Here is a 20,631-nt window from a genome sequence, read left to right as displayed (position 1 = left end):
GTCTTTGAACTCTTTTTTGGATTGCTATATCCTTTTATACAACAACTGACTTCTAGTCTTCCTACTTGCTTTTGGTTTATCTTATACCTCCAGGGCTGCCTATTGCCTTTCTTTTTATGACTTTTTACTTCCATAGTGAGTTTTTATTTCCTTGTACTATTTACTTTTTCTTAACTGTATTTGCAGTTATTTGTTGGAAGATTGGTACAGGTGAATGAGATGTAAACAAATATTCAGTACTTTATTTTGGATTTTCAGAATCTAAAAAGTGATCACATAAGCTAGCCATATCAATGAGAGGCATTAGACATGATGACTTTTAGCTAGAAATACCAATATTGAATAGAGAAGAAAGCTGAAATCATGTTTGGAGTTTTACAAAGCAATCTGTATAATGGAATGTTAAAAAAGTGGGTATTTTTTAGGTTGTCCTGTGCTTTATTTTTATATGATTGGGTTCTGTGATACTACTGTTTTACAGCTAAGGATTGATGTTAAGTCAGTTGAGTGATGCTGATGTTGGCATTTCCTATCTCCCTTTGCCTGTTATATGCTGCTACTCTCTGTGAATTAAGTGCAGCTGTACTGTCTTGAGTCCTTTTCCTTGGCAGCATGACTTTGGTTTATTCTTCCAGGTGCAGACTCTAATCTCATGTCTCTTTGCCTCCTCACAGAGCACTTCCACATGTCCTACAAGATTGTGCGGACAGACAGCCGGCTGGTTCGGAGCATTCTGACTGCCCATGGATTCCATGAGGTGAGTGCAGCAAAATTCTGTCGGATTTTGTGCTGGGCTGGGAGGGGATGATAATGTTTTTGGATATTTTTTCTGTGAATTTTTTTTTAAACTCTGCAGGGTTAGAACCAGGAAGTTGCTGTGGAAGTGGCCTCACTTGAGGTTTTTTTTTTTGTCTTTTAATGTAGTCTGCTAGTCAGACTGAAAATACGTCATCTTGTTCCCTCAACGGAGAGCCCATTAGTCTTAAGCCTTCAAAAATAGGGGAAAATGAATGCTGAAATTTGGTCATGTGTTTTTTCTTTTTCTTTTAAAGCATCACACCCTTGGGAAGATCAGAAGGATCTAATTTCTCAGCCTTTACAAGCTTTTAGAAGTAGTGATGTAGTATTTGACACTTCTCTTCTAGCACCTGTCTTGCTCTAAAGAATGTCCTGTATGCAGCTAATGACAATTTGAGAGATGTGTAGGGTTGATTTTTTCAAAATAATAACAACTTAAAGAATTGATCTGACAAGTTTCCTGAAGAGATTTAAAGTGCTTTACAAACTGTGTTTAAACCATCTATGACAATAAGTCTCACAACTTTGTTTAAAAAAATTATTTTCCAGCATGGGAATACCTTAGAGTAGCAGTTTGGCTGGAGTTGCCCTTCATTAGAGATAGTAGAGGAGACTGTCTTAGACTAGAGTTGCTTTGGCCTTGTAGATCTAGGGACAAAGTGGTGTTGCTTTTCATTAGTTCAGTGTTTTTGTATGTGGTGTTTTTTATGTTGCATTTTAGGTTCACCCTAATAGCAATGATTATAATCTCATGTGGACAGGATCACACTTGAAGCCTTGCTTGCTGCGTTCCCTTACAGATGTTCAGAAAGTCAACCATTTCCCTAGGTAAGGCCTTGATACCATGTTTGTTAAACATCATTGTGGTGATTTGCAAAAATCTGAACATAGATAGCCCCTGAAAAATAGAGCATACATGCTACTATAAAATCCCAACAGACTGGGCCAGTGCCACTTGCTGTCTTCATTCTTAATGGTCTTTGGGGTTTTTGGGGAATAGTAGATCAATGAAAATGTTGTCTGTAGCCCAAATATTGGATTTAAAATTTTATTTTCTTTATTTGATGATGGATTATTTGTGACTGTGATTTTTTAGTTAGAGGGATAGTCCTTTGTCCCCAGTTGAAGTTTATATACCACTGTTATAAACAGTTTATAACCACCGTTATAACAGATTGCTGTGCTTCAGTCTGTCTTGGGAATTGGAAGAAGTGCCACAAATGATATTAATACAGCCAAATAATACCTAATAATAGGTAGAGGCAGTAAAGCTGGAGAGTTAGTTAGGGTTTAGACATGTGACAGGTTAGGGTTTAGACATCTAACAAGGCTACAGATACTTCAGTAACTAGGACAAAGGGTTGCTGTAATGTCGGGGAAGAAATAGATGCAGTCTCTTGTTTTGGGACTTCAGGTCATATGAACTGACACGAAAGGACAGACTGTACAAGAATGTCTGCCGAATGCAGCTGACCCATGGGTTCAAGACATTCCATATCTTACCTCAGACCTTTATCCTCCCGACAGAGTACCAGGACTTCTGCAGTAAGTGAATGGCTGATGATGTCCAGACATAAAACAAAATAATGGGATATGTGGGGAAGGGAATTATTTTTAACACCCTAGCCTTTTGATCATGCCAGTGGTTGAGGTAACAAAATTAGAGGAAGCTGGGAAGACAGTAGAAAAGGTCCACATGATTTCTGTATGTAATTTCTACTGTGCTGTTTGCTCCATGCCTGTGTAAGTTTTCAAAAAGCTGATGTGGGGTTAAGACTCTAAAATGGAGGAGTTTTTATGTGCACAGTGTTCTTGATGATCAGCTTCACAATATCGCTGCCTAATGTCTGGGAGTACTGAAGTGAGAAGTGCCAAAAGGAGGCATAGGGCAGAAGAATGAATCTATTAGAGCACTCTGGGGGGCTTCAGGGAGGGGCTGTAATAATTGCAGTGATTCCAAAGGGGTGAAATAACACATTGAAAAAGCAGACTTTGATCTCCTTGTGGAGTTCTCTAAAGCGTTTACTGTAGGCAACATTCTTGATTCTTGCTCCCCTGTTAATAAGCAAAGTGGAAAATGTTGCAGACTTGTACTGTTTTTTTTTTAACCAGATACCTATTCTAAGGACAGAGGCCCATGGATAGTGAAGCCTGTGGCCTCTTCCAGAGGTCGAGGTGTCTACCTGATAAATAACGTAAGTGTTCACTAAAAGAACTGTTCTTCAGTAACAGTATCTTCAAAACTATGTTGGCTTCCAGGCAAGAGGCATGGAGGCATCTAACTGGACACAGCCTTACTGTCAATTTCAGCCATACATTGGTGAGCAATTCAACAGCCCTGAGCAGCTTGGAAGGCCTGCCTGGGCCTGTGCTGTGTAACCAAAAGCAGTCTCTTTTTATGCTGTGCTCATCTTGCAATCTACCTTCAAGTCTTAGCTTATTAGGAGCAAGTTTATACTCCCTGAGACAGTTTGGGAAGCTGTGTTGCTTCATGCTCTCTTTGTGGCTGACATTAGGCTGACCTTGTGGAGATTTTCAGAACTGTCCTTAGTTGTTTCCCTCCGTGACCTAAACGGTCCTCAAACAGACCCCTTGTCTCACACTTCCCCATGGAAAAGACGAGTTTAAATGAAACTTGACAGAGTAGGAAGTGTATCAATCTTAAAGCTATGTTATCTAAAGGCCAGTGTGTCCTTCCTGAGGTGTAATGGGGATAGTTCTTTGAAATCAATGTGCAGGTTGTAGTGCCTTTTGCTCTTTGTGGGCTTTGTAGGGAGTTAGGTTGTCATAGGTAACAAATACATCTGAACTGGAGCCAAACACATGAGGGGATTCCAATAAATATACTCAACAGCAAAATGACTGTTGAGTCATTTTGTTTTCACTCATTCAAACCCCTTTAGCCTTCCCTGCACTGAAGGGGTCATGCTGCCTCATCTGTTCTCTTCTTGGATCATTTCCCATAAAATAAGGGAGCAATTTGCCAAGTGTATGAGGTAAGTATTTCCAGAGCTACACTCGGTTTTTTCTTTGCTTGAAAGGGAGGAATGAGCTCAAGCTCACATGGCAGGTGGCCATGACCTGGGGAAAATACCCTTCTGGGACCAACATCCCTTTGTGTATTTCTGTTTGAGAAACACTGCAGCTAGTTTGGCCCACAGGCCGGTTTTCTTCAGTGTTATGCCGTTAAAAGAGTGTCTTTCAGAATCTCATCACAAAAGTTTTTGAAAACAACAATAACCCCTCCAAACAAATAACAAACCTTTACATTTCTCTGATCTGTATAGAACAGTGTGTCACTTCTGTGTGATATTCTGAGGGAAGTTGAGCTTGTTCTGTCACATTCTGTATAAGCATTTTATATACTTAGGTTTTCTGCTCATGGTGCTGGTGTTGTGGCTGAATAGATGCAAAATTGAATAAAGGCAGAAGCCTGTGATTCTCTTGCCTCTTCTGCAAACTGAAGGCAAGAAAGTGTTGTGCAAGAAACCGAGAGCCTCTGCTACTCTCTTGTAACCTCAGTTACAAGAGAGCCTTGCATACAGCAAAAAGTAAAAGCTTTTTCAACAGATCCCATAACTTTGTGACGTGTATTTCTCATAGCTTGAGCTTTCTGTTCTTACCTACAAGTGTAGCTTCTTTTGGGTACAGGAGCTCCTGCTGTGAACTGAGACTCAGTAGAAGGTAGTCAAAAAGGTTGGATACCAGCCCAGGATGTAGTTATAAAGATCACAAGTTAAGTAATTTTCTTCACTTGTGACTTCCTTACCATCTGTATTTACCTACTCCATCCTGGGTCTTCTAAGCCTCTTCTCCATTTTTTTGCTTAAACCCTTGAGAAGCAAACAGAGTAACAGTTTGTTCTTAGATGTGGGGGTTTTTTCTCTATTTTACATCATTGCTATGTGGCTGTTAAATCTGTATGCTACTCTGAGTATTTTACTGGAAAATTCAATGAGCAGGTTTTTTGGCAATGTAATCATTCTCTTGAGGATCTAATTACCTTAAATGTGTTGTGAGTGACAGTTCTGTGTAGGCACACAGTTTGTGGTAATTGGGAGTGGGCTGCTGCCGAGCCTCATCCCCAATGGGTACAGCTGTCAGAAGCAGGTGAGCAGCAATGAAAGCAATGAGCCATGGAGTGCCCAGGTGCACTGAGCAACCACAAAGGGAACAGAGGGCACGCAGGTGCAATGCATGAACAGGAGGGGTATAAAATGTTGGGCTGAAGAACAAGAAAGGCAGGTGTTTGAAGCCTTCTGATGTGGTATGGTGTTACTCTATGGGTCGAAGCCTTCTGATATTGTATAGTGATACTCTGTGTATGGTGGCTGTCAGCTGTGGCATGTGCTGTGTCAATTATGTTTTATCATTTTGGTTTTATTTCTTCCTTCCCCTGACATAGTTATTGGTATAGGCTGGCTGTACCAACCTCCTTTAGGAGGGAAAGGCAGGAAAAAATGGTGGATTTGATCTAATTTCTTCTTATTCCTTACATCTACTTTTTTTTTCACTCTTAAATTCTCTGTTCTTTTGCAGCCGAACCAAATTGTAGTGGAAGACAACATCTTGGTATCTCGTTACATCAGCAATCCCTTGCTCATAGATGGTGAGTGTGCTTAGGAATTGCTTTTCTCCCTTCCCCCAACCCTGCATCTGAGGATCTCTGCAGCCTTTGGAGGAGTTTAGTTGAATAATTGAGTGCTCTAGCTTGGTCTAGCATCAGACAAATGTAACTAGAGAATTCATTAAAACCTGGAAGCTTTACAACTGGGATAGGTTCAGGCACCTATGTCAGAAGCAGATAATGGGTTATTGCTCTCAGAGTCTGTTGAAATTCCTCAACTAGTTATGATGTCTGAAAGATATTTACAGTCACTGACTCTTGCAAACTGTATTTCAGATTTCAAGTTCGATGTGCGTCTCTATGTTCTGGTTACATCCTATGATCCACTTGTTGTCTATCTCTACGAGGAAGGATTGGCCAGGTATGGGAGAAGTCTTTGGTTTTTGGTGTACCTGCACTCGGTGATCCAGACACTTCTTGGCTTGCCTCTCTACTCCTGAAACGATAGTAAAATGAGGAAAGTACTAGTTAGGGAATTCTGCAGAGTTTAAGTAGATGATACTTCATCATGCTGTGTCCCATCAGGTTTCTTCTTATAGATTATAGAATCTTGAGTGAGGGATTTTATTGTTTTTATGTATAATTAACAAAGCAAATTTTCAACTCTCGAGGGTTAAATGGCCAAACAGATTGTCCCTGGTATGTTCATTATCAAGGCTGAGTTCTTCTTGAAACTTGGGATTGTTGATACCTTTGTGCCTCTTCTTCATTCTCTGAGGGGAAGGGAATCCAAGCTTGCTCAAATTTACTCTAAAAAAAAGTTGTTGGAGACCTGTTAATAAATGAGCTCAGTGACTCATTCATTTCAATGACTCTTCTAAATTTTAGGTCAGCATTTGTATTTTCTGCAATATCTACTAAGTTGTTTTCGGCTAGTTCACTGTTTTTACCTTGCAAGATAACAATTTTCCTTTGCATGTAAATTGTGAAAGACACCTAGAATCAATACTCATGTACTAAAAATACCTGTTTTTCTTTGTCCCAGAAGTTTAGCAAAATATTTGTCTGTAGTAACTAATGGATTTGAAGCTATTACCTCTCTGAATTCCCAACAGATCAGAATTTAAACTGTAGTGATGTTTGAGAAAAGAGCACCACGCAACTGTCTTCAGGAACAGTTTTAAGTAATATCGTATCTGTCTTACAAGCACATCTGATGTATTCAGAATATCTCTAGGGTTCATGCTTTGACTTGGGTAGATACTGAATCCAAATTATCTTTGTCTCAAGAAGATAAGGAATCCCAAAGAATACATAAATAATGACCCCACAAGAAATATCTGTTAAACTGATGAACACCCTTCAGGTGTGTTGTGATGGGCCGCTGCCTGCAAAGACAATGTGAACGCATTTTCCCCTAAAAGGAGGCAGAAGGGGGAAGCTGGTCTTCATAAGTGGAAAGCTTAACAACTATTTCACTTCAGAAAGGGAGCCTTAAACCTGCCAGACATGCAAGACTTTTCTCTTGGGAACTGGCAGGTGAATTGTTAGCTACTAATAATTGCATGTTTTTGGAAAGTGAAGAAGGAATCAAGATAGTGTAGAACTCCAGCATGTTCTCAGGATGGGCAGTACATAGCAGGCCTTCAAAAATAGGATTTGCACCATCATTAATATCTTAAAAGTGGTTCTGCTGATCTTGTAACAAAGGAGTTTACTTCTGGGAAAATCTATCTGTATAAACACAAGTGTTCTATTCTGAGGATAAGTGTGCATTCTTGCCAGTAGAGTAATATATTTTGCTTGAGGGTAAGAATGTGGAAGTGCATATCTGGGTATCCATTCAGAAATGCCAGTCTCAACAATTCCGGACTCTCAGTCTTCCATGCCCATCTGTCAGCAATACTTGCAAATTACTTTTCAATGTTCTGAAATCCTGAGCAGTTTTACACGTGTTTAGAGTCCATTTGTTTAAGTTATAATCAAATCTGGTGCCCATGGTCTCGACACATGACAAGTGGAACATATGTCTACAGGACACCACAGTATTACTAATTAAAGTTTTCTTTTCTTTCAAATAGTATCCCATCCTTCAGCTTTCTGTGAGAGGTAGATAGTATATGGAGACTAAATGTGGCACTTGGTATCTGAATGCTGCTTTGTGGTATGGTCTGCTCTACCAGTACAACTATGGAAGAGGTGTAGAGGAAATGAAAACAATGAGCTGTTATCTCTCTTCCAAGAGAGATATCTGAGCTATGGGGAGTAGCTCTGATTCTGTTACTAAACTTCAACAGCCCACTGAGCAGTTTCAGCTGAAGTGTCAGCTGTGGCTGAAGACTTGTAGTTGAATGCTCTCTTATGATAGCTGTACGTTTATTGCAGACAGTATCTTTAATTATCCTTAAATTTTTCCCATCTACTGTGGCTGTATAGCTGGTATGTACATGCTGCAAGTGCTGGTAAGCTCTCCTTGGAGGACAAGGTTCAAGGTGAGCAGCGGCTGATAAAACTTTAGGTGGGCTGTTCTGGGTGGCCTCCAGATGGCACTAGTGGTCTTCAGTTGTAGCAATTTGTGTTTTCCCCATAACCCTGCATTTGCAGATTCGGTTGGTGAGAGGTAAGGAACCTGGAGTTACTGGATTATGGCTTCCTATTTAGCTGTTTTGCCATTCATTTTCGTGTGAGTTATGTGCCGGGAGAGACCGTTGTATTGCCTCACATAGTGTAATGCTTTGGTTTAAAGCTGAGACAAAAGTTTAGCTCTGCAGGGGTAGGGAAATATTTTAACCTTGGGGAGTAGAAGCTGCTTTTAATACTTTGCTTAAGGAAAAAAAAAAAAAAAACAAAAAACAAAAAGCATGCTGCTTAAGGGTAGAAACAATTTCTAGCAGAGAACTGGGAGGTAATGTCAGGACCTGGAATCAAAGGTAGTATAAAAGCAATCCAAGGTGAAAAATACCAGCAGAACAAAGCAGACTGGTTTTGGAACCTCAGCTAGTGCTTGTGGTGTACTATGGTGGCTTCCATATTTTGAATTTGCTTTCTTAAGGCAGATGGTCTCTGAAGTGTAGTAAGGATGACCTAGCTTGGTGTTTTAATTTTTTGTTTCCATTTTCTTTGTCTTGAAAGGTCATGTTCCTCTCTAGTGTTATGCTTTGCATATTCCAAGAGGAGCCTGACTGTTTTGGTAAACTTGGTGGCCTCTACCAGAAAAGGAGTGCTATGAGGAAACCATAAGATGTAATGATCTTTACAAGGAACAGACTTGGTATAACAAACATTTGTGATGTTTGACTGGGTATTTCCTTAGGCCTTGTTTCTTCTGGCACAGCTAGACTTGTCATGACATGATCTAGAGTGGAATTTGAAGCTTCAGAGCTGAGGAGAAGTAAGAGATTGTGGATGCGACATTTTTGTACCTTCTATTTCACTTTCCAATTTTTATCTGAAGGATATAGGAAGGGTATGTACCCAGATGTGTGTAACAAAGCTTTCAGCTGTTATGCTATTACTATGCATAAATAACTATGTGGTTTGCCCATGCCAAAGTTCTCTCTCTCTCTTTTTTATTTTTTTTAATGCAGTTTTTCAGGAAAATAGTGACTTCAAAATGCTTTTCGGGGGTTTTTTGTTTGTTTTTTTTTTTTTTGTTTGTGTGGTTTTTGTTTTGGTTTTGAGTTTTTTGTTTAGGTTTTTTTTTTTATTTATCCTCTGAAAGACCACTGAGTAGAATGTAGGAAGCACTCATGTTGAGTAGGTTCCTTTTCTAGTTATTTCCACCCCACTCCTGTGGAATAAGCTGTAGAAGGGGACAGAGCCTCAAGTGAACAGAGTCAACTGTCAGACTTCTGGAGAGTTATTAAGAGTGGTATCAGTGAATGTGCTGTGGTTTTATCTTTTATTACAATACAGCTTTTCTAGTCATGCCTTCCTCAAACTCTATCAAAACTCCTTGCATATTTTGTGCCTGGTGCACCTTTAGAAGGAACGCTGCTAGTAGATTAATTTGGAGATATTCAGTGATCTGTTTGGAGGGAGTGGGGTGGGGATTTTCCTGTCTCACTTGAGGCTTGAAACAAGACTGAAGCTGTGCATAAGACAAAGCAGCACTGGGTGACTTAAGATCCTCCTGTTGGATTGAAATGTGTATTGAACACTTTTCTAGTGCATATAAAAAATAAACACAATGTGCTGCCATACATCTGTTAAATTGGCAGATATTTAGTAACTTTGTACTAGAAAAGACAATTATAATGTAGATTGGTTGTCTGTGATCACAGCCTGGAGAATTGTAGCTGGGACCTTTGCATTAAAGATACAGGTTTGGAAAATGAGATTATCAGGGCAAGCTTGGTCCAGGTTTGCCTGAGGGTATAACTCTGTTATCTGATCATACATTAAAAATCTCGGTAGTTTTATTTATCTGAGATTTCCAGAACAGGCAGTGTAATATATTTATTGGCATATCTTTTATATCTTAGTTTGAATAAGAGGTACATTGTTAATAAACCACAGTCTTAATTACAAACTTTGACATGCTTTTGAAGGTGACTAACCAAGCCCAGTTATGTGGGAGTCCCAAGGCTTCACTTAGAGTCAACTGCTGAATTGGTGGATTATGCTGGTTTTTGGAGGGGCAGTCATGTAAGTGGGGAATAACAAGCCTGACTTGTGCCTGAAGTACAGCTGAAGAGAACATAAGACCAGGAATAGCTTGTGCTGTTCATAAGCCTTCCCTGTTTTGCTAGTTTTCTCTCCTAACTTCTTCTTCTTCTTCCGTGTGACAGAAAGGAGCCTGGTGGACCTCTCTTGCTTGGTGCCTGCAGGTGTGATGAGGGCTTGACGCATGGTGTGGGGAATTCATAGTGAAATGGCTCCTTGTTTTGGGGAGACTTCTCGATAGACTGCTTTTTCTCCTAAACCACATTTAGACAGCCCTATTTTTGAGCTTGAATAGCTGGAAGGGGTTGTAGACCATCAGGAACTTGTCATTCAGACAAGTTCCACTGAATTTGAAATACCACTGAATTTGAAAAATAGGTTAGTGAAAAAGAAGGAAAACTGATCTGAAACCCAAATGTTTTTGCAAAGGGCAGCAGCTTGGGGGAACTTTCCAGTGGGACACAAGGGTTCGCTCTGGGGTTGGACTGCTGGGCTTTGTAGCACCTGCCACTAGCTGCCATGCTGCCACCTGAGCTCACACCACTCCAGCCTAGTGACACCCTTCCTTCAGTGGCCTGGCTTCCTAATTGACACTGGCTCCTCTGGGCTATTCACCATTTCTGTGCTGGATTCCTGTGGTTTTCAAAGAATTCAGGTATGTGCTTTGAGCCAAGGAATTCACATTAGCTCACAGGCTGTGCGTAGGCCAGAGCTGGCTGAGCCAGTTGCAGTAGCCCCATCCCCCTGCCCAGTAGCCTCTGCTGCTTAGGGAGTGCAGCTCATTTGTTTCTGCATGGACACCTGGGGTTGGGCTACAGCCACTTCAGTAGACATTGCCCCATGCAGAAGCTGTGGAGCAGTGTTATTCACTAGATGTACCTGCTGGGCTTCAGGCCAGTGGATAGACCATCAAGCCAGACAGCTTTATGTTGCTTCCTTACTTCTTAATTAAGATAATCAGATTCAGATCACTGAGGTGAATAACTACTCAATCACTGAGATGTATAACTACATGACCCTACTGTTGTGCTGAACAGACAGGCTGCTAAGAGGTTGATAAAGCTGCTGACAGTCTGAACAATGAGAAACTAGAGAATGTGAGAAACAGAACATGAGAGGTTCACCAAATCACAGAGTAGCTGAGGTTGGAAGGGATCTGGTCCAACCCCCTGCTTAAGTGGGGCTATCTAGGTCTGGTTGCTCAGGACCATGTCCAGATGGCTTTTGAGTATCTCCAAGGAGGGAGACTCTGCAACCTCCCTGGGAAGCCTGTGTCAGTACTTTGTTATCCTCATGGTGTTTTCTTGTGCTCTGAAGGTTCAAAATCCTGTTAATGGCAATGCATAAATTGAAAACATGCAAATTTGTTGTGAAAAGATTAAAAAAAGTCTGTTTTCCCCCCTGTTCCTGTAGACATCTGGTAAAACCACTCCTGGATCTTGTTCTTTAACACAGAACAGTTTGAATAATTTTATTCAGCTTTGATTAGAGAAACTGTGGTCATAGAGGTGTCACCAAAACTCCTTTTTATGTTTAGTAATTCCCTTACAAGCTTTAGCTCCTGTTCATACTTGATTGCTAACTGACATATCAAGTGGATGCTGTGAAACATTAATTTTGGAGGTAGGGGGATTGTAATGGTCTTTAGATTTCTGTTTTCTGTCCTGTAAAGAACTATGTTCGCTAAACCAAGTGGCAGCTAATAGGCTAACAGGGAGGCTAAAATCTAATGCATGGGGAGGAATGAGGGACTGGGAAAGTGACTCCAAGCATAAAACGTGAGGAGCATGCTTGTAAAAGCACTATACTGATTATTTCCAGGACATTTATGCAGGAACTCTGTGTGCAGTCATGGAAAAGTCTATCCTAATGTGTGCTTTTTTGTAGAACTCATTTGACAGAAGAGGGATTAACTATTTTTTCCTTCTTCCCACTCGAGTCTTTTCTCTTCTCCTCTTCATTTCCCAGGCTCCGACTAGATGCCTCAGATAAGCATTCCAGAGCTGTCAAGTTCATGCAAAACCATGTAACATCTTCTGTAAATATTTAATGATCCAGTTTACATGTTTCTGAAATTACTTGCAAACTTTACCTTGTGGTTAATTCATTTCCTGAAGTAATGCTGGAGATAAGGCAGAGAGCGTTGTACAATACCATGGGTAATGTGCTGCCTAAAATTGTGACAGTAAAAGGGTAGTTGTTTAGGTTAAGGCAGTGTGGGGATGTGGGTTAGGGGCCAAAGTTTGGTGTGGTGGATTTGGGGACTTTTCAGTGTGAGCTCTGACATGTTTTGTAGACTGCTAGGTGAGCAGGGAAAAAGCTTGCGTGGCACTTGTAAAGATTGGTGACCTATTGCAGGTAGAGCTTAAGTGTGGTTATTAGGCTTTTTAATGAACCCTTACAAGAAAGGGAAGGAAGACTGGAATCTGTCAGTATCTGTGTACCAAAGGTGAACCTGAGGCATGAGGGGTGCAGAGAGCTGGGATGTCTCAGATGCCATACTATTAGTCTGGAGGTTGAGAGTAGTTCTGGAGTCTGAAGGAATTAGTGAGGATTTTTCCCTTCATTTTCTTTTTCTGCTGCCCAGGCTACTTGCTGCTGCTACTGCCACCCATCTGCTTGCTTTTGATTGTTCTTTCCTTCTCTTTGATCCACGATGAAGTACAGCCAGAGGGAAGGGAAATGTGCTGTTGGGGAAGGTGAGCTATGTAGCAGTGTGTAGTTGCTGGTATGGAGACTGGGTTGTTGCCTTCATCCAGGCTGCAGTATGCCTGTGTGACTTGGCTGTGACCACCTGAGACATGAGCAGATGTATCAGAACAGTGGAATGTATGAATATCACTTCTGTATACTAAGCTTTGAATTCAGAAATGAAGGCCATCTCCTCTGTCCTGCTGGAGAAAGAGAAGCTGCAGTGAAAGGGAGGGAGGCTGCCAGGGCTGTTCCCAATACAATTGCAGCTACTTCTGCCTGGGAGGCAGCAGTTCGTGTGGAAATTGAACAATGCACAGTCAACCTCAGTTTAACCTTTCCTCTTTCCAGCTGTAGTTTTGAGGTAGAAACTCTCCTATAATATTTCTGCTTAGAGGCTTTTGGAATCTAATCTCTTTTAGTGTCCTTAATTTTCTTAACTTAGCCCTTTCTTCAGACATTAAAATGACGAGATTCATTAGAAGGGGAGGATCTTTTGGAGGATGGGACTGCAGTAAGGCCAGGTATACAAGTTAATGAAAGTGAGTATCTTCAGTATCACTTGTAGTTCATTTTCAACAGTGAATACAAGCAATACATAGCATCAGGACATGGGAAGGTGCTTCCTATATTCTTGCTGCTGGGCAGGGATGACCCAGGTTAATGCTATCAGAGAGGACCATTCCTCTTGCATCTTCTTCTCCTGCACCCTCTCCAAAAGTACATTGGCAGGCAAAAGAAAGTCCAGTCATTCAACTTTGAAAACTGGTGGTTAGAACTTGTGTTATAGAGAAAGCAAATCTGTATTCAGGCCAAAACAATTGATATTCTTCTGATGGTGGATACAGAGCAGACACTCACTTTCTTGGCTACCTGCATAATATTTCACATTGTTAACAATAAGAACTGCTGGTTTAGATGAAGTGGGGACAGAAGAATTCACTGAAGAATTTCACTGAAAACCTTCCTGTCTGACTAGTAGTGGAAAATTTTACCTTTTCCTAGTTTTTTTTTCCACTTGACAAGTCCTACAGCAAAATTCTATGTAAGAATTAAAAGCAGTGTGAATCTAGTTGTTGAACCACTCAGCCCACTCACACTTTATCAGCAATGCCTGTTAAGTGTGTTGGTCTCTGCATTGCAAGGCTTATAGAGTAGTCTAGAACGTGGACAGGAGCAGATCGCCGTGGGGGAAAATGACAGTTGCCTGAAGCAGAGTAAGAAGAGATGGCATTAGTAAGCAGAAGATGGTGTTTAGATGAGTTTCCCTTGATAAAATAGTCTTTTTTTGGCTGAAGGTGGGCCTCCACGTGTGGACAGTCCAGCCTCTGGTTTAGGAGTACTCTTGGATTCCTGTCTGGATTGCAGGCTCCCACATAGCAGCATCCACGAGTAATGCTTTGGCTCAGAAACAGTCCTCTCCTGGCAGATGGTGATCTGGACTCACGTACTTGTGCCTTCATCACTCTTTGGCTGGATTATAGCAATATGAGACACCTGGGCATGAAGCCTTTAGTGTTTAGAAAAACAGTTCATGCAGAATATTGCAGCATATGCTTGTGGTAAGTTCTGTTACTAGGAAAACACGAGGCTTGCCCTTTATTTTCTGTTCCTGCTTAGCATACAGTTTTTGAATTGCTTTTAGGCTTTTGGCCCTTATCTTTTAAGTAACATATATTCTATTCTTAGTAGTAGCCCAGAATGAAATTGGAAAAGAACGTTGCCCTTAAATGAAGCCATCTTCTAAAAGATTACAAGATTCCTCAGGAGTTTATTCTAATTTCAGGTTAACACCTAGAAAATTTTACGAGCATTGTTTTTCTATTTTTTACTATTACTGTGAGGCCTTTTTCTATGACCTTGGTTTCTCTAAAATAATGATAAATTTCTGCTGAAGCAAGACATTCTGTAGCTTGCAAGTCTCTTGTCCTTCCTGGAGAGAGCAAGTGTGGTGGATGAGCAGCATAGTTACTACAGGGGCAGAAAGATACAGTAAGGTATACTCTGAAAAGCTGTAGAACTGTAGAGTACTGAAAGTAATTGTAACTGGTATTTCAGAGGTAGTAACACTCTTCCACCTCGAGCGAGTGCAAAACACAGAACTGTAAGGTGTGTGGGCTTTTGCTTGCCCTGTGCTTCTGATCCGTTACTACTCTGCCATCCAGAAGCTATTGATAGAAGCTCTAGAAATAGCTTGGATTTTCCATTTGCAGGCTTGCACTTAGCTTGAGGCTGAGCAAACCAGCTCTGAGTGAATGTATTAAGCATTGGATTATGTTGTTTAAAGCTTGGGCTTTTTAGATAGTATACATTACTAGAAGTTTTGGAGTTTTTTGGTGCATTGCTGAAGTTGCCCATGATGTCCTTCAAGATGATAGCATCCTAGCAAAAGAGAAAGCTTAGGTACTGGGAACTCTGGAACACAGTGAAATATCATCTGAATAGACAGACCCCATGGAAATGTAAAATTCTGAGCATGGAGCTCAGACCACCTAATAATTAAGGATGGTCTCTGTAGAAGGAAGCTAATGCAAGCATTTGAAGGTACCGAAATACTGTTGTTTAGAGTATTGTCTGTGTCTGCCAGGGGTTCCTATTCTTTTATTTGAAGATGAAAAATTAAAAGCATAAGCTGAGAAGCATGGTGAAACTAATTGCCCTCTGCTTGGAAGTACCAAGGGAGACTTGAAATGGCTCTCTGATTGTGCTCAGTATCTTCCAGGATCTGGCTGAAAGTATATTTCAACAAATACTTATAGTATGCTGCCCGTAAATGATTGCTAAGATGGAGATGATGAAATCATAAATAAGAGCCTAATATATGACAGGGCTTTTGTCACTGTTTTCAATGCAGAAGTGCTGAATTCAGGAAACTTACAGTTAAACTGAAAAGAAATTCAAATACTTTAAGCTGTGGAAATATGTGGAAAGGGGATCCAAACTTCCAAATGCTTTTGTTGCCAGCTGCTCTGACTTCGTACATAGTTAAAGCTGAGAAAAATATAGTGCAAAAATATTTTTCACTCTTTTAACCTCACCACTTAAAATTAGTTATATCATGGGGGGATTGTTTTCCCCTCTGCTTCCACATGTGTATTTAAGGATAAGTTTAAGCATTTTCATGGATTTGCTGGTATAGTTCTTATGGCAACAGGTATTTCTCAAAATTGCTACCAAGTGAGGGCAGTAGTGGCATCGTTTTAACTGAGAAATAAGGTATTTGTTTTTTTTGGCAGTTCTTTCTAAAGGATTATGGGTTTGTTTGGCTTTTTGGGTTTTTTTTTTTTTGTAACTTGTTAGCTATCTTTGTATAGTTCAGCTTCTTCTGAGCTATGGGAACTAATTGGGGAAGGATGGAGAGAGATGACTATTAATGAAAAAAATTGGAGTTTTTTAATGTTCTTTTCTGAACATTATTTCATTGCATAACCAGATGATCCAACTTTCTCTCACTCTTCCATTTTTCCAAAATGCTGTCTTTTTCCTGCATTGAGGCTACCCCCATATATACTCCCCTTTTTATGCAGCTAACGCTGCTGTGCTTGGTACATACCTTTTCTCTTGGTTCTTTGGATAGCATGTTTGACTCTCCCCTTATCCTTTCTTACTCCCCTTATCTCTTTTGAGACATTGGTATCTTAAGCTCTTGTGGAACAGGAGGATTGTCAGAGTGAAGGTGTTTTTTCTTTTGTTGGTTTTTTGTTGTTGTTTGGGGTTTTTTGAACTGGAACATGCTTGCTTTTATGTGCTATGTTGATTATCAGTGACTCATACTGGTCATTCTACCTACCAGATACTCTGGATTCTGCCCTCAGTTTTTTAAAATTGATTTTTCTCCAGGGTCTGGGGTCTGAAATATGTATTGAATCAGGATTACATATAGTGTAAGAAAATGATTGCAGCTGGGCTTGATTGCTATTGTAGGTCCTTTCCAACTGCAGCTATTCTATTGCATTATATTCACTTTCTATGACATTATTTTTTGCTTGATGTATCCCTTGAGGATAAAGTGTATTTCGTGTTAGATGAAATCTCATTACATGCATTCTCTCCCTGAGTGTTGCTGCTGAGTGGCGTGTATGGTAGTCCGTGATTTGTAGAGACATGCTTGCTGTATCTAGCAAGGATGCCACTTGTTCAAGAAATACTGTGAATTTTTATTTCTCTTTACAGATTTGCAACAGTGAGGTATGACCAGGCATCCAAGAACATTAAAAACCAGTTCATGCATCTGACCAACTATAGTGTCAACAAGAAGAGTGGAGATTACGTCAGGTACTTGGCTGGAAAATGCAACCTGTACTTTAGAGGTTGGGTCAGTTTGCCTGAGTTGGTCTAATGCTGATCCACACAGGTAGGCCAGGGGTGTCAATCTCCTTCTTTTATTTATTTTTAGCTGTGATGATCCTGAGGTAGAGGATTATGGAAACAAGTGGAGCATGAGTGCAATGCTGAGGTACTTAAAACAAGAGGGGAGAGACACTGCAGGTCAGTAGAAATCCTGTTCTTTCTTTATTGGATCTTGGTCATCTCACTAGTGTGAATTCTAAGAAGGCAAGGAAGAGCCCCAGTGAGACCCATTTAGCACCAGAGCAGGGTGGAGGGAAGCATTTTTCCTTACTCATGAGAGCTGTGTATTTATTCCCTATCCCCAGAGATAAGGCCTAACCCCTTCTTTTTTGCAACTAGTATTCTGAGACTTTCTCAGGGTGTGTTTCTTAATATTACCTACATTTCCCGTTTCTTAAGGTCATTCCATTCCTTCTAAAAGCTTCCCTCCCTCTACTGCTCCCATGGCGTGTTCAGTCTGATGAGTGACCAACCTCTGGACAACTGTGCCAGTTTGAATGACTCTTGGATGTGGTGTCATCTTTCCATGGCTCAGGTTTTTGCTGGGTGTTTTCATTTAGTATGTGTTTCATATAAAATAGCTCCCTCTTCCACACCTTTGCCAGGTCTGCTGGGAGTAATGGCATCTGCAGAGCAGAATCTGGGTATATCTTTATGGATCATTTACCTGTGATACTGAGGCATCAGTAAAATTGCTGATAGCAGCTATGGCCCATATTGCAATTGTTGCCAAAGAGAACTTGAATGTTGGAGAAAGGGGTTTGAATCTGACTTTCAGATGGAAGTAGACTTTTTTTACATCATGTGCGTGCATGGCTGTCCAATCCCTTGCACCATATGTGTTCAGCCAGCTGTGAAAGCAGAGTTATTACTATTAATACATCTCCACACCTCACCCCAACCTCAAGTATAAAATATGCACTCTTAATAATTAAGCAAGCTACTCAGCAATGCAAGCAGATTTCTTTAACTATCCATTACAAGACTTGCACCTTTCTCTGATGCATCTGGTTCTGGCCATAGGGAGGCAGAATGCTGGCTGAAAAGTGCTGGCCTTGTCTGGGCTGGCAGGGTTTTTGTGCTCTGGGTTGTTTATGTGTGCTGGGATGTTTCCATGCTGTGTTGGTTCCACTTAGTTGTTTTCTGGTACAGAAGTTCACATCTGAATTTGCTTGCATGTTCTTTCTGTAATTGTTCAGGTCCTTGCATGTCATCATCTGAGCATGAGAAATAGTAATTGTAGACCTAAAGTAAACTCTCTAGTCAAGTGGTTTCTAGAAGATACTCTTTGAAGCAGGGATTGCCAGACGTCTGTGTGGATTTGCTTGTGCTCCCTTTGAGGGGTGGGGAAGCTGTCCTTTCATCTTTTTTAACTTCTGAGACTATGACTCCAGTATTTGTTCATTTCTCCCTTCTCTCACTTCTCTATTGCTTGTCCTTGAAAACAAAACCAGTGTGCTGTTCTTTCTATTGCATGACTCATCCCAGGTCCAGTGTAGAATCTGGGTCTGTGTCTAATGTACATCTTTTCTTGCCTTTTGCTTCCTCTGTCTGCTTAGACTCTTAGACTCCTGTTCCTGAGCTCTGTTCACAGGCTCATGCAGGGGCTGGAGAGTGCTTTCTTACTATGGATTATCTATAGGTCAGCAGGACTAGGAGCTGTCACCAGTCATAAAATTTTGAAAAGATTTATGAACTTTCGTATGGGAACAGCTGCTTTAGAGGAAGGTGCAGTGTCACAGAACAGTTATCTCATAAAAGTTTACAAGAAAGATTGTTATATGTTGGTGCTACAGCTTAATCTCTGTAGTTTGAGGGTTTATCTCACTAACCCCCTCTTGTCAAACTCTTGTTTAATCCTTCCTAATACTCTGAGTGGGCAGTGGTCAGACTCCAGCTGACTTGTGCTGGTGTGTTTGCCATATGTTTGTTTACCTGCGCTGGACATATACTCACATTTATCATTCTCACATTCCCATTTGTGAGTATTTTTGCACTAGGATACTTATGCATGTCTATTTACTTAGGCTTACATGGATTTCCAAGCATCATTGCTTTGTCATCCATAGGGTCTCATGGGCTTTGATTCACAAAGGTTTATCTCCATTTACATATTCTTATGCCTTCCTGGATATTAAGTGTTTCTTCACAATTTACTTTTTTCCTTTTTCCTCATCCCCCCATCCCCTCCTTGCAGCACTGATGGCCAGCGTGGAGGACCTGATTATCAAGACTCTAGTTTCTGCTGAGCTGTCCATTGCATCAGCTTGTAAAAGTTTTCTTTCACATCGTGGCTGCTGCTTTGGTAAGACACTGGGGACATCTTTGTTGATTGCCTGTTGAATACTGTTTGGAGCCTCCGGCTTTGTCATGCTAGAGAGAAATGTGCGTTCCCTAGTGCAAGAAAGCCGGATGTTGTTTTAGTTTAGTTTTTTTTCTTTAGCATAAGGCTCGGTGAGGGCAGGGGGCATCGAATCTCAGTTCACCCTGTGTCAGTACCATTGATCAGAGGGTCTCGTGCAAGAAAATGAAAATAGGATGATGAAAAAGGACTTGAAAGGGAACTTGAGGAAGTGCTGGATAGCTGGTGATTTACTAGTGCCCTTGCAAAGGATGGTTGTGGGTGATTAAGCACGTTTTTAGAGCATTTGCTATTTTCTCTTGAGCCACCTAGCAGTGTAGTTCTGCATTTTCCTGCGTGCGCGAGGATGGGGAGCAGCCGTGTGTGGCAGTGCCTGGAATGCCGGTGGCGGCGGCTGATCTGCGCTGGTGCGGGAGCGCCGCGCGGGGGCGCCCAAGGGCGCTCCTGGCAGGAGCTGGCGCCCCGCGACGCGCTGGCAGCGGGAGTGCGGAGCGCGCTGCCAGCGCTCGCTGGGACGAGCTCCAGAAAGCAGCGGCTGGTACCACAGTGTGCCTTCTCCCACTTTCCAGTGGCTGCTTCCCAACCTTCCCTAAAGAGGCCTCCTCCTGCTCCTAGCCGTCCTTCGCTCGTGTGGATACATGCACGAAGATGAAGTCTCAGTGCTTAAACCAAAGGCCAAGCTTGGCTTAATCTAGCCTGTGTTTAGCTATTGGAACTTATACATAAACTAGCTGTGACAGGTCAAATCCCTTTATGTGGTCCTTGAGATGCACTTAGATATTGACAATTCTGCAGCTTTCAACACTCCAGCATAAATGCATCATTGGATATTTGAGGATGATAAGACAGTCAGGAATCAAGGAGCCATGACTGATAGGTTGCTTAGTTACCTCCCAAAACTAGCCACCTCTCCCACCGTAGTGTCTCCTGACTTACTCTGATGCCTTTGTTCAAAATTGAAGTGGGGATTTATGAGTTAGATAATAGTCTCAGTGAAATGGCACTTTATTGGCTAGTTGAAAAAAAGACAAGTCAGAACCACTTTAGCTGCCTCTTTTTTTTGGCTTCTTTCTTTTCCTTCATCAGTTGTGTGTCTAGAACTGTGTATATGGAAACTAATTTTCCTCATGTACTTTCTGCTGGGCCTGGCTCTGAGGTTATCCCACTTCCTGCTGCCTCCCCAGGGCTGCACTAACCA

The 20,631-nt window shown here is 41.3% G+C and overlaps 1 protein-coding gene across 8 annotated transcripts in view; it reads left to right on the top strand.

Moving 5' to 3' along the window:
• The window catches only part of TTLL5 (tubulin tyrosine ligase like 5), a 123,692-nt gene that overhangs the window by 5,052 nt on the left and 98,009 nt on the right, over positions 1 to 20,631 (top strand). For all 8 annotated transcript variants that reach the window (XR_010999913.1, XR_010999914.1, XM_068192795.1 and 5 more), the window contains 9 exons: positions 675 to 757; positions 1,520 to 1,626; positions 2,213 to 2,343; positions 2,911 to 2,993; positions 5,338 to 5,407; positions 5,702 to 5,786; positions 16,895 to 16,996; positions 17,118 to 17,209; positions 19,269 to 19,376. Coding sequence is in view for 6 of the 8 variants with exons in the window: in XM_068192795.1 (XP_068048896.1) it covers positions 675 to 757; positions 1,520 to 1,626; positions 2,213 to 2,343; positions 2,911 to 2,993; positions 5,338 to 5,407; positions 5,702 to 5,786; positions 16,895 to 16,996; positions 17,118 to 17,209; positions 19,269 to 19,376 (861 nt within the window). In the remaining 2 variants the exon portion in view is untranslated. The remainder of the gene's footprint in view (positions 1 to 674; positions 758 to 1,519; positions 1,627 to 2,212; positions 2,344 to 2,910; positions 2,994 to 5,337; positions 5,408 to 5,701; positions 5,787 to 16,894; positions 16,997 to 17,117; positions 17,210 to 19,268; positions 19,377 to 20,631) is intronic.

This window comes from Anomalospiza imberbis, chromosome 6 (assembly GCF_031753505.1).
Source record: "Anomalospiza imberbis isolate Cuckoo-Finch-1a 21T00152 chromosome 6, ASM3175350v1, whole genome shotgun sequence".
NCBI lineage: Eukaryota > Metazoa > Chordata > Aves > Passeriformes > Viduidae > Anomalospiza > Anomalospiza imberbis.
This window is presented reverse-complemented; position numbering and strand designations above follow the sequence as displayed.